The sequence below is a fragment of the Chaetodon trifascialis genome, chromosome 18, assembly GCF_039877785.1.
Source record: "Chaetodon trifascialis isolate fChaTrf1 chromosome 18, fChaTrf1.hap1, whole genome shotgun sequence".
Lineage (NCBI taxonomy): Eukaryota > Metazoa > Chordata > Actinopteri > Chaetodontiformes > Chaetodontidae > Chaetodon > Chaetodon trifascialis.
Window position 1 is genome coordinate 18,306,394 of NC_092073.1, and position 13,431 is coordinate 18,319,824.

At 44.2% G+C, this 13,431-nt stretch overlaps 1 protein-coding gene across 1 annotated transcript in view; it reads left to right on the forward strand.

Annotated features, from left to right (window-relative positions):
- The first annotated feature begins 4,724 nt into the window (after positions 1-4,724).
- The window catches only part of slc4a2b (solute carrier family 4 member 2b), a 29,100-nt gene continuing 20,393 nt past the window's right edge, over positions 4,725-13,431 (forward strand). Inside the window, exons 1-2 of the mRNA XM_070985510.1 lie at positions 4,725-4,955; positions 10,455-10,626. Coding sequence (XP_070841611.1) covers positions 10,567-10,626 — 60 coding nt within the window. The 5' untranslated portion in view covers positions 4,725-4,955; positions 10,455-10,566. The remainder of the gene's footprint in view (positions 4,956-10,454; positions 10,627-13,431) is intronic.

The following is a 13,431-nucleotide window of genomic DNA, read 5'->3' on the forward strand; positions in this document are numbered from 1 at the left end:
CTCATAAATCTGTTTTTATCCATTTTGCAGCACCGTAAAGCACACACAGCAGGTCTTAGCATACTTAGCATTTTCCTTTTGTCTTCTCTTGCATAGATGTTTAATGCCTTTGGGTGATACATACCATGGAGTCAGAGGTTGTTATTTATCTGAAACTCCAGGAATAGAAGCAATAATACGGTACCCCTTTCAGACTGGGCAAAAAACCCACTAACACCTGTTTTTTTTTGTTGGAAAGGGTACAGTTGGCATTTATTCCCAGGTCAGATGACTCTGCAGTATTTATCAGTCGGCAGTGATGGAAACATGACACCCAGGTAGACGCGCTCATTTTCGCCCCTTTTCCAGTGCACACTGAAGTTTAAAATGTTGGAGCGTAACTAGCCAGGAAAGTTATTGTTTTTACAGTCTTTCAGAACAGCCTGCGGCAGCGATTTTATTCTTTGTATCATGTAAGATGCAACACTTGCGAGGTGAGAGGCTGAAGTAAAAAAATATAAAAACATAACCTGAAAAAAAAACCGAGAAAGGCAAACTCGTCTACTGGAGTCAGTCACCTGTTTTTAGCTGGTTGAACTGGGTTAAAAAAAAAAAAAAAAAAGATGTTAGCTTATGTGTGGCGCTAGTTGTGTAAAAATGTTGTGTAAAAGTGACGTGACTGATATGGGATTTTTGATATTTGAGACTTTAAAGCTGCAATATCTTTCTATTATCTGTGGATCAAATGGTACGTTTTAGCATCTTTCAGCTTATTGTTTTGGTTTTATGGTCCACAGCTTTATTGTTTAGGTTCAGTCTCACGGCTCTCATCAGCAGGCGGCTGCTTTCAGCTAAAAGCTCTGATAACTCTGCTGTACACCACCTGCTCAGCACTAAGCAGCTGACCAGGTTAGCAGCTAGCTGGTGAATACAGCTTTGAAAAGATCCAGTAAAGATATGTCAACTTACTGCAGACATGACGATTATGATTGAATGTCTCAGCAGGCTTCGTTATTTTTGTCAGAGGAGGTGACACTGAAGTAGAACCATTTGCCTCCACGCCCAAAACTTAAAACCCAATGGCAGTAAATACACCAAAGTGAAAAACATTGGAGTTAGTGATGCTTGAGTTTGGCCTTCTCATATTCTCACTCACTGATATGGCTCGCTACTCTGAACTTTGTCTCAAATTTCCTCTGCAGGGACATTTCTAGTCTGCAGGCAGTAAAAAAAATGTTCCATTTCAGAGCGTGTGTTGGCCTCCTACAGTACTTCAAACACCCCAAACCCTCTTCAAGGTATAAAAATGCTTGAGCGGTGATTGCGTTTTCTTTTCTGGACCAGAGGACAATGAGCAGGCATTTTGTGAGCTGCCAGGATTTAGTTTCCTCGTCAATCCCTCTTCACCCCTAAGACAGGTGCCGTTTTAGCCGCCTGCACAGCCGCTGCCGCCTCCGACGGGACAAAGAGGGCGAGATAAAGATGGGCACACAGTGACCGAGCGCAGCTGTTAGCTGTGTGAGGCTGGAAGAGCTCCAGTGACTGTGTGCACATAACTTAGCACAGTCGTGCCGAAGTGCCGGACCCTGCCAAACCCCGAGCGAAGCTAGCGTGGCCACTGGGCTGTGAAGAGCGGCGCGGGGAGGTAGAGACGTCTGCATGTTGAAAGACTCAGGACGTGGCTGGGTGACTTCTGAAACTGCTGAGCTATTTCAGGCTAAAACACTCAGAGGCAGCAGAGGCGCAGCTATCAACATACACCACCGCCAAATCCCCATAGAGATCCACAAACAGGGCAGCTATCAGTGGTATACAGCTCCATCGAGGTCAGTCTTTGCATTGCCAAGCTGCACAGGGGGCCTGAGTGGGTGAGAGCACTGAGCAACTGAGCAGTGTTCTGGTGGGTTTCTCTCAGGTTTTGGATACAGTATACAGTTTTTGCTTGTATTGGTCACCTGTTGGCTGATGATACGTCTCTTCAAGGTAAATAGTTTATCCTGGGTTGCAGTGTTTTTCTAATGTGTAGGAGTGTGGCCTAGTGGAGTTGTTGTAGACTCAGAGTGAGAGAAGAATAACAGGAAGCTGGAGGGAGAATTTCCGAGTCGTGTTAACAGTGTCAAAGCTAGAAATGCTGAAGGTGGGATGTGTAAAAAATGCTGTTAAATGTTATTTTCAGCTTCTCATTTCTTTCAAGGCTTGTTTTGACGCATACACAGGATGGTTTGGAAGTCCTACAGATTGCTTTATTCGACCGCATTCAGCAAAAATAAGTTCAAAGTGGCTCAATAAGTTTGTTTAAAATGACCCAAAGCGGCAAGAACGAGGACAGGGTTTCTGCTCCGCAGGTCAAGAGTGGAGACAGAAGCACGTCGTGCGTTGGTCATGCCGAAGAAAAAGTTGTCAATTGACCTCGCACGTATGAAGTCACACCTCTTTATATAGCTGACCACAGCGGATAATGCTATTATCAGCACACTGCTGGGATTGAGGAAAGCCCCAGACTTTGAAGTGGACTTCAATTTTAGCTGCCTGTGGCTTTGACTCCGTTTCTTTTCCCCCGCAAGACATGCATGTGACTCTATAGTGTGCTCACATCCCTGGGGACAAACAGTTATATCTCATACACACACACACACACACACACACACACACACACACACACACACACACACACACACACACACACACACACACACACACACACACACACAGACACACACTCCTCCTGAGGTTGGGTATTTCTTTAGCCCTAAGGCTCATATAAGCTGATGTGGAATGCAGTGCTTGATTATTTGGCGAACGGGTAAGCAACTTGTTTAGATCACAGGACTGTTCTTTGTTAGCTGCAAAACACAATTAGTCTGCCGGCTTTCATGACTTTAGGTGGGATTAATTGTGTAACGGTGTTGATTCCTCCATGACATGACAAGTTTTTCTTTCCATTGCCAAATACACTAAGAACCTGTGGCATGCCAGGGTTTATTCGAAGGAAGATTTGCCTTTAAAACTGATGTGTTTTACCAGTTCAGCAGCTAGGTTTCAACCTTTTTGACATGCTTAAGATGCAATGTGGAAATGACTGGTTAATAATTAAAGATATATTAGGCAACATGTCATTGTAAAGCCATTTATTCTGAACACAGTGCACACATATTCACAAATGAATAAACATCCTGTGGAAATTTATAAACACGCCCGAAAGCATGCAGATGATGTGCAGTAGTTTTATTTCAACCTTGGGATGAAAAAGTTTTGAGACATAGGCCGTACTCGCTTACTTCAGACTATGGTTGCATATTAAACCTGTTACAGATGTTCAGAAGTTTCCCGGCAACGTTGCAGTGCCCTTTCATGGGAAGTTGCCCAATGTTGTAAAGAAAGCCGGTGCACCGTGAGTCACTCCCTGTCGTCCAGTCTGCATTATTTGAGACAAGAGGTTCATTTGTGGCGCTGCCTTTCATGTCGCCCTTGACGTTTTAATGCAGAAAGCCTTTTTCTTCACCAGCCGGTCAACTGCCTGTTGTTGTGTGGCAACCTGAATTCATGTCACTCCTGCATATTGCGAAAGAGATAATATGCCTTTTCAGCTCAGATGCAGCATTTCCTCATGTAGTCTTTGCGCAATTAAAGGATCACACAGTGTTTTTGTGTGTTTTGGCCCATTATTACTGCCAACGAAGCACCTTTTTTTATGATATTTGAATGTCTTTGAAATAAAAATAAGTAATGACATATATCACTAGCTATCAGTTGGATTACCATGAAAATCATGGTTCCCTGGTGATGAATCCGAAAGACTTTGGGGATCCCCCTGACTCTTCGTCCTGCACCACCGTGAGGTTCACGTTCGTGGTTCTCAACGGAATGTCTCAAGAGCTATTGGACGGATCGCTATGAAATACTGTGCTCTCGTTTGTGGTCCTTTTAGGTTCAGTTGTAATAGCTTTGATCATCCCCTGCGACACCATGTGCAAAACCATTGTGTGGTCTTTTAAACATGCAAGGATTACATATGGCAGCGCCACCACCAACGTTTTACTGTCCACCAGTTTGGTTTATGACCACATACCTGCAAAACCACTGACATTCCCATCAGCCTCAGCTGTACTGTGTTTAGCTTTACCCAGGGCTCTAGTTAAATGTTCAGTGCTAATGTAAAGGCTAGCATCAGTATGCTAACACACTCACAATGACGCTAACGTACCGATGTTTAGTACGTACTGTATAATGTTTAGCATGCTCGCTATCTTAGTTTAGTATGCTAGCATGCTAATACAGCATGTCGACCTTTAGTTTGTTGTAGTAAATGGGCTAAACTTTCCTAATTCTTGTTTTTTTTGTGAATTACTGGAAAGTTGTACTTCTTCAGGACTGTAAAAAATATTCAAATGAAGTGAGGAGAGCCACTCTTTTGTTGATCTGATTTGCAACCAGTGGCGAGGAGTTTCTAATAGACCTGGCTTTGTTTTAAGATCCCAAAGCCCAACAGGTTGGCAACAACTGGTCCAACTGGTCCAACTGGTTTGCTTAAGACTGATATTGATCATTGGGGTTAAAGTTCCACATTTAAGTCATATGTGTGTGTGTTTGTGTGTGTGTGTGAGACCGACACAGATAAATTTGTGTGCCTGGGCAGCAGCCTCTGACTCAGTGTTGACTGGGCGCTGGAGTCACATGGCTACTTGTCAGCAGGCTGGAGGAGGAAACATAATCCTGAGGAGGAAGGCTGCTGTTATCAGTCCGTGCACGCTGGTCTTAGAGAGCGCTCAGCTGGACGAGAGGCCGGACCTGCACGCGATCTCCCGAGGCTCACGCTCCACATCTCTAACTCTGGTTCCTTTTGTCTCCCTACCTCCCCTCTCTCCCTCTGTTTGCTTTCGTCCTGCACTCTGACCAGCCCCGGGTCTCTCTTCACGGCAAGGTTCAGAATTCCACTACAATGTCCACGGTGGCTTCTCTGCTGTGAGCACGCGAAGGTACGATGCCATCATGGATCTCCTTTTTTCTGTTACTGTGTTATTTGTCAGAATGTCGCTTTGTTTGTCCTGTTGTTTTTTTCTGTTTAACTTACTACCTTTCTAATTCAGTGTTTATAGAGGTTAGTGGTCAATTAGAGCCACTATTTGTCAGGTCTGCTCAAACTTAACGGGCTTCTTCCTGCTAGCCTCACACTTTCTTAACATCCAGTTGTCTTGAGGAGAGAGTAGAGCTGACTCAGCCTTCAACCACGGTGATCTGCAGCCATAGCACAGACGGCTCTAAACAAATCCTGCTTAGTTCCACAGCATAAAAACAGGCCTCAGACAAGCCACTTGAGTTTTAATAACCCAAACTTTTCCACTGTTATAAATCCTGACTTAGAGCCTTTAAAGGACGTGTTCTGGGAAGTGATGGCTCTCTAAATGCTGCGGTCGAATCAGAACCAACCACTCATACCTACAAAAAAACATATTTCCTCAAGTGTCCTCTTAAATCACTCCCTGTTCGACCCACTTCTGTTTATCACGCACGTTTTTCTACGTCTCAAACCGGCGATAATTGTGTTGATTCTGCAAACGTGCTGCAGCGTTCAGACTGTTACAGCGTGTCAGATAAAACGCCACGAATTATCCTCACGTCATTTGGTAAAATCACAATCAGCGTCTCGGGGGAGAAGCATGTGTTGTTTCTTAAACCACGCATCGCCTGCTGAACAGAAACAAGTAAGTCACATAGCGCCTTGTTTTTTTCCTGTTCTCTAATGAAACCTTAAAGCTCTCCTCTCCTCCCTGTCATTGTCCCGCTTTTATAAGTACAGGCCTGTGTGTCGGCTGAGGTTTGGACATTGTGATCAAGTTCCTATTTCTGGACAGGCTTTTTTATTGTCAGTTTGTGTATCTGATTGAACTGTTCTTTAATTATGCCCCTTTTGATAGAGTTTGTAGACGAGCGTGCAGTCTGTGGTCGACGCTCACGTGCCAAGCTGCCGGTCCAAGCTGGGCTCGGCCAGGGTGTCCTGGCCGCGTGTGGGCTCGTGTCGTGAGTTCGAGTCTGGATCATAACCTCTGCTCTGCGGTCTGACTGTCTCGCTCCTTTCCCCTCGACGTCATTTTGTGGTAGGCGTAGCAAAGATATTCGAACCTTTTGTCTGTCTTTACCTCCAAACGTCACATCACAGTGAAAAGTTGGCGTTTCTTTCAAATACAGATCTTACGTTAGACTCAAAACTCTCTGACAGTTGCTTCTCATGCATTTTTGAGAGGGTCGGCTTTGTGCTGACTCATCTCCTCTCTAGGCTCCTAATGCAGAGCTGTCCTCCGAGTGTCCTTGTAACCTGTCGTCCTGTCCCTGCAGTGCATCTAAAAACTTCCCTGAAAGAGACAACGTGTTTATGTTTTTGAAAGGACCAAGTGCTCTTTTCAGGAGAATTTAGCATTTCAGAGGTGAGCGGGGCATCTTTTCTAAATACTGGAAATTTACAACACACCAGAGTCACTTTGATATATTTGTACTCCGTGGGAGAGATGAGTCACCACCAAGTGCACATCAGATCCTGATAATCACAAAAAGAGAAACTGCTCTTGAGCTATCACCTTTGTCTGAATGTCAAGGTTTTGGTGAGATTCAGGTAGATTTCAGACTAGATTGGTTTAACTAGCTCTCAAACAGTTGGCCTGTAGCTAGCAGGCAAGGAAACGTTACTTCCTCACAATCACTGCTGTGTACCTCAGAAACCGTAAATAGCAGGTTACTCCCCATCAGCTGTCAAGTCAGTCAAATAGGAAATGTGATGATTTTTGACCTACATACAGAGGAGCTTTTGCATAGGTCATCCTTTAAAAAGAGTTTGAGGATATGCAACAAAACTTCAGACATCTTGAGGCTCGTACGCTCAATACATTTGTAAGTTAAACAGAAGCAGCGTTGCAGCTGGTCTTTATTTTCTGTGGATTCCTCAGTCAAAGGTTGCATCTTCACACACGTGATCCGGATCGTATACTCTGCTCTCAGAGTTTTCTCTGTCTGGCCGAAGGACGCGTGAAGAGGACGGCTTGTTAGGCTGTGAAAGGCTGAGTTAACGTGTAATGTCACAGGGAAGACGTTCAGACATTTTGGATTAACCCAGATTAGCTTTGGAATATAGGTCCAGTCCAAACACACACATGGTTTTTCAGGCCACTCTTTCTAAGATCTGACATTTTGGACACTCGAAAGAATCCTTGAATGCCCCATTTCTGTTTTTTTACAGCTCCTCCTGACAGGCGTCAGTCTGTGGCAGTTGCCGTCTTCCTGTTTTCATACTTACTTCCTCCCAGAAGGGTAGTTTTCCCAAAGCTTTGCTTGCACCCATTTGAGTGAGCTGTGACTAAATCCCTGCATGGAAAAGGTTAGAAGTGGGAAAAAAATCCACACTCATCGTCTTCTTTTAGGAACAGTTTGCGAGTCACTGGGCTTCAGTTTGGGAAGACTTGATGAACCTCTTTCAGGACAAGTACATAACGTCTTGTCTTCACTTCCTCTCGCACTGTCAGCACTCATCCATGTCCTCTTTGGGCATTTCAGTCATTACATAAGGGACAATCAGTTCCTTGTTATTCAGTCCTCTGGTGGATTGTACCTGATTGCAGACAAAAAACAAATAGATCATTGAGTTGCAGGTTTTTTTAAAGTCTGCTTGCACGACAATTGCAGTTGATGTTATTGTTTTCTTCTTCTGATCATTCTTGTTATCCGTATTATTACAGGCTTGCCCTGAGGTAGATAAGCTGGTTCCCATGCTTTCTGCTCAGGATCCCAGGGCTCTGTAACTTTATCCCTGTGTAGCCAGCCCTGCCTCTTCCACACCGGTGGGGTCTAGGTTTACTGAGAAAGTGATCTTCACACACACCCAAGCTAACTCCAATAGACCCCTTCATCGCCACTATTGCACTGGATTACAATCCCTCAAACGGGTAAAGTTGTTGTTCTGAATAGAGGTGGCGCAGTGATTGTCATCGTGGCAGAGCCACCTTGTAGTCTGCTCAGTGCCTCAGTTTCAGGTGTCTGTAGCAGGTAATGCCTGCGTTCAGTCTACTTTCAAATACAAGTTCACGCTGTCCTGCTCCTGAATACCTCTGCACTGCATTTAATCTCTTGTCATTGATGGTGCTTTAATGAAAAACACATTAAACTGTACCTAACTGTCAGCAAGGTCATTGATATGATTGTGCACTGGCATCAAGGAGGCTTATCGGTCCTTTGATAGCTGCTGTCAGAGAGCCAGGCTGGCTTTGGCAGAACATGATTTCTTACTGTGACACTGAAAGTGAACCGAAGGAGTGCCCTGCTCTACTTTTAGACTGAAGGAAAACCGCTGTTCTGTCAAAGTGAGTCAGTAAGATTCGTATTTTAACAACAATAAAACAAAGTATGTCAGTGTCATTTGGACTATACCAACTTATACACTCTTAATTCATGCAAATGCTGCTTGATCTCTGCAGCCCAGCAGTAAAATTCAATAGTAAAAATCGGTTTAAAAGTGAAAAAATGCTGGTCATCTTTCCTAAAGCCCAACGGTGACCTCTTCAGTGGTCTTTTTTTGGCTGCGCTTAAACCAAAAAATATTGAGTTTACAGTCAGAGATAATGAAGAAAACCAGCATATATTGTCATTTGAGAAACCAGAACCACTGAATTTGTGGCACTTCCGCTTACATTTCGTACTGTCTCTGCAAAGCTCGGCTGCTTGTTATCACATTCGTTTGGTTATATGTCCTGTAACGACGGCTCAAGAGTGACGGAGGTGGAGGTTAGCTGAGGCACGTGCCGCCGCTTATCAAAGGGTCCTCTGCACAGTAGCACTGTGTTATCTGGCTCTTATCAGACGCTAATGGTTAATGACCTTAATGGTGGTGAGGAAGTGCTGCAGGAAGAATCAAGAATCAGAAATTAGAAAGCGACCGAGTGTAATTGTTTGACAAAGCATGTTAGGATGTACTTCTACTGCCTCTGCCATTGCTGCTCATCAAGTGTAATGTAATTCATCTGCTTTTCCTCTTCATCAAAAAAAACAACATGCGGTTTAGGCCTTCTGTGTTGCTGAAGTGCGTCTGGGAACTTGAGGCGCTTCCAGGAAATCCTGAAACTGTTGATTGCTTAGTCAGATCACATGTCACAGCGCAGACGTGAAGTGGAAGCTTGCTGCTTTGTGTTTTTACTGGCTTTGCACTTCAACACATTGGATTTGAAAAGCAAAAAAGTCAGCACTTCATGACGTCAAAGTGCTGACTCTTGGAGTGTTTACATCCACATCACATAAACTGTGTACGAGTCGCTGCCCTGTTTAGCCATGCTAGCGCCATGGCAGTGTTTGTCACTGCCACTTTGGTCCAAACTCTCAAAAACTGTGGGATGGGTTGCCATGAAATTCATGTTTCCCAGAGGATGACGTGAAATAACTTTGGTCATCCTCTGACTTTCCCTCTAGTTTCACTGTTACTTCTTTTAATTTGTCCAATACTTTGATTTATGACAAATTACCAGCAAAGCTAATGACATTCCCATCAGTCTCAACTGTGCTTTGTGTTTAGCACTGATTAGCAAATGTTAGCATTCTAACAAGCTAAGCTAATGGTGAATATGGTCAGCATTACACTTTTAAATATGTTAGCATACACACACTTTAGCATTAAGCTGCTGTGTAGTGCAGCATCACAGAGCTGCTAGCATGACTGAAAACTCTGTAGCACATGATCTAAAGTGCATTTAGGACATATACAGCTCTACTTTTGCTAATTAAACAGCACATAATCTGGATGCAAAGTAAGGTGCGAGGCACAAAAGCGTTGAATTTACTATCTTAGTTAATCATAGGTCGCCTACACTTGGCTTTTGGAATGCTTATGCACAAAGTGAAAGCGAGCGAACAGATCCTCTACAGAGGCAGCAGGAGTCCACTCAAGCTTCCTGAGGTGAAGCAGGTGTGGAAGGATCTGAATAATGCTCCCGTTAAACAGCAGGAAAATACTGCGCCGTTGACTTTAGACCAAGTGTTTGTTGGTCAGTGGTGCAATCACGTCCTGCTGCCTCAGGATAGGAAGGTGCCAGCAACACGCCTGACCACACCTCATTTTAAGACCAACACACCCACGGATGCACAGGTTACCACATGTACGTGGGCACAGGGCGTAAAGAAGACAACTGTGTCAGAAAATCGGCAAAGACACCTGGCCAGGTGTAAAATAGGGCCCTTAGTCTTGTTTCAAGTGTCCTAAAACTGAAGGTCAGTGTATTCAAAAGCTCATCCAATATGGACTCTCTGCTGAGTGCTGAGGTCAAGAGCCAAACAATAAAACACACCACCACCATCATTATACTTGCTGACTGCACCTTATATTGAGGAATTACTGGCCCACGGCTACTGCATCTCAGCGCCTTGTTTGCTTCATGTAATAAATCTGCAGCTTCATGTGGACTAACCCACCCCCCACCCCCACCCCCATCTCTGTATGTCTCCAGGTTATGCTGCCCAAAAGCTGTCTGAGTCCCAGTGAGAAAGAGAAGGGCTAAAGCCACACCAATCCAAACCAGCTTTCCAGAGCCTCTCCAGCAGCGACTCTACTGTGGAGCCATGAGCAACCCCGGCGCTCCCAAACAGATCACAGATGCCATGGCATCGGTTATTCACAGCGTAAGTCCACACGGTCGCACACAGACAGGCCTCAGTCTGTCCTGTCAGGTCAGGCTCCAGCATCGCCGGCCTCATGATGGAACACATGAGGGCTGATGACCCCGATGACAAACAAGGTTAAATGCTGTTCAGGAGGAGATGACGCTCTGTTAGCAGTTAATTGTCTCGTCAAGCTTGAGGCTGCAGCTCCTCGGCTCCGAGCTCGCCTCTCCTTTGATTCATATTCTCTCTGTGCTGATTAATGCTGCGTCAGCTCCCTCAGTCCTCCCTGGCATCAGAGTGTGTATTTTGGACAGTCCTGTTGCCTCCAGAGCCATGTGTGTACAAATCTACTCACATCCCGGAGCCAGTTCGCGGGCAACAAGCAGTATGTCTGACTGCAAAAATAAAAAGGTTCAGAATAGCTCAAAAACGCAGATCTGCACAGAGGGCCGCTCCTGTTGAGTTTCCCTTTTCATTAGAGCACCGAAGAATGTCAACGGTTCCACAACTGAAACAGTTTCCTTTCTCTTTTCTCGAAGTCGATGGGTTGCCAGCGTTGGAAACTCCAAAATAATACGGGCATGTAATGAAAAACATAATTGCATGGCTGCCGGTGGGGCTGATGTGATAAACATGCTGCCCGTGGGGGTCAGCAGCCAAAGAAAACAGCATTCCTCAACTGAAGAGGTTCTCAGCAAGTTCATTTTAGGATGATTAAGATGCTGCAGCAGAAAATATCACAGGCTTAAAGGAAAAACCCACCCCATGAATAGTCTCATTCTTAGAAATCACTTTGCAGACCAGCCCCATTCCAGGAATCGCTATGGCATCTTCGTCTTTTCTTTTTTAACCGATTTACCCACCTTTCTCAGCCTTTCTTCTGTTCTTTCTACTCGCGTGGGGGGTTTCTACTTTTCCCAGAATGGTTTTCAACAGCCCGAACAGGTTGAACGTGTAGGTGAGTGGAAATAGTGATGTTTATATCGCGGTGGGAGCAAAAAGACTTCTGCTGAGCTTCACCTTTTGTCTTGCTGTTGAGAAACAATGTTCCTCAGACAGGCTTTCTTCTGTTCTTTTGGGCAGCACCAAAGCTACGCTGTTCTTCACAGTGACGTCGATGTAGGAAATGCTTGCTTTCCCTTAGCTTTGCACTTTTGGTCAGCTGCTTCCTTTTCCAGTGTTGCACAACTGTGCGACAATGCTGACGTGCTCTGCGTCCACTTGCATGCAGTCTGGAAAGAGGGTTCCTCGCTGGGCGTAGACAACACAAGAGCTGTTCAAGTTTGAAATCCAACCCCACCAGTTCAGGCGTAGAATGCAGAGTATTCAGGAGGTGGAAGTGGATATACGGCACTTAACCATCGAGCCATGAAAGATGTGCAGAGAGACAAAGAGGCCATGGATTTAACTACTTCTCGTGTTTTCTATTTCCATTTGGATGATTTATTTCTGAGACTTTTTTGCCCAGATTTTCCTCCTATTAAAGCAAACAGCCAAGAACAAAATGATGGCATTTGGTAGCACCCTTCACCCTCCCTCCCACCCACACACCCTGTCAGGAAAATAATAAAAAAAGACAATTAAAAATAAAATGTATGATTATAAAAAAAATGTAAGAATCAAATTTGTAAAATAGTTCATGTTTATCATAAAATCACACATTGTTCACAAAATATACTTCATCTTAAGATCGTGATAAAGCAAAACTATCGTAATCTCTCTGTGATCAATACCACTTTTTAACTCAGAAGAATAATCTTATTTTATCTGCCCCCTTCACAATGAGTAACATAAATGGTTTCCCAATACTCTCATCAACCTATCAAGGCTCTTGCACACACATCAAAACACACTCTAATATTAATCATGAACATCACGAAGTGCAGGTAATAAACTGTTTCTGACTTTAAACTTCACCATCAGTGTTTTAAATTCAGCTAAATCCTTGATTATCCTTGATTTGATTAACAGCTGCTTCCCTTCAATCCACCTTATTTATAGTTCATATTGCTCTTTTCTGTAGTATGCATAGCAGGAATTAAGTAGAAAGTACCTTTGAAGTGCTCTTTTGTGTCTGTGCAAGCCACAATATGCAAGGTTACCAAGCAAGTCTATTTGGTCTCTATTGGATTCGCTTGCATACGTTGCAGAAAACATTGTCTTACATCACAAAGAAAAGTGTACTGGCTGCTGTAAAGATTACCAGGCCCACCCACCCTCACCGTACCGAATATGATGCAAAAGGCCCTTTTCAACTTTGAACTGGAACTCAAAGGTGCTGATTGGCAGCCTTGAAGATGCTCTGTCAAGCCTTTCAACAATTAGCATGTTTATTGCTGTTCTTATCTAGCGAGACAGCTAACTGTCATGAAACCCATAAAGAATGTGTACTGAAAATGACTTAGCTACGATGAGATTAGCCAGCATGGAGCCCGGCAACCAAGAAGCTCTCTGAAGATAAAAGTGTTTGCTGTGCGACAGTGCCGCAGCCGTCATTGGTTGTTCTATTGGCTCCAACTCCGCCGAGTTAATTATTATCTCCTGAACAATGTGTGTTTGTGTGGTCAGGGAGAGTTCAGGTAATCCTGTTTGAATTTTAAGGGCGAACGTTGTGAAACTGAGTCACGTCTTCTTCCTGCACTGAGGATCTGCCCTGGTCATGTGACAGGGGCGGGCTGAAATGGCTGGCGGCCTTACTTTTACTTTTGACATTGGAAATGCAAATATAGCCGCGATATAGCTATCTGCTGTGTTTTAGGCTGCAGTTGCACACCTGTGTGTAATTTGATGGACTATCTGTATGCTTTTAAGGTGAGTTTGTCT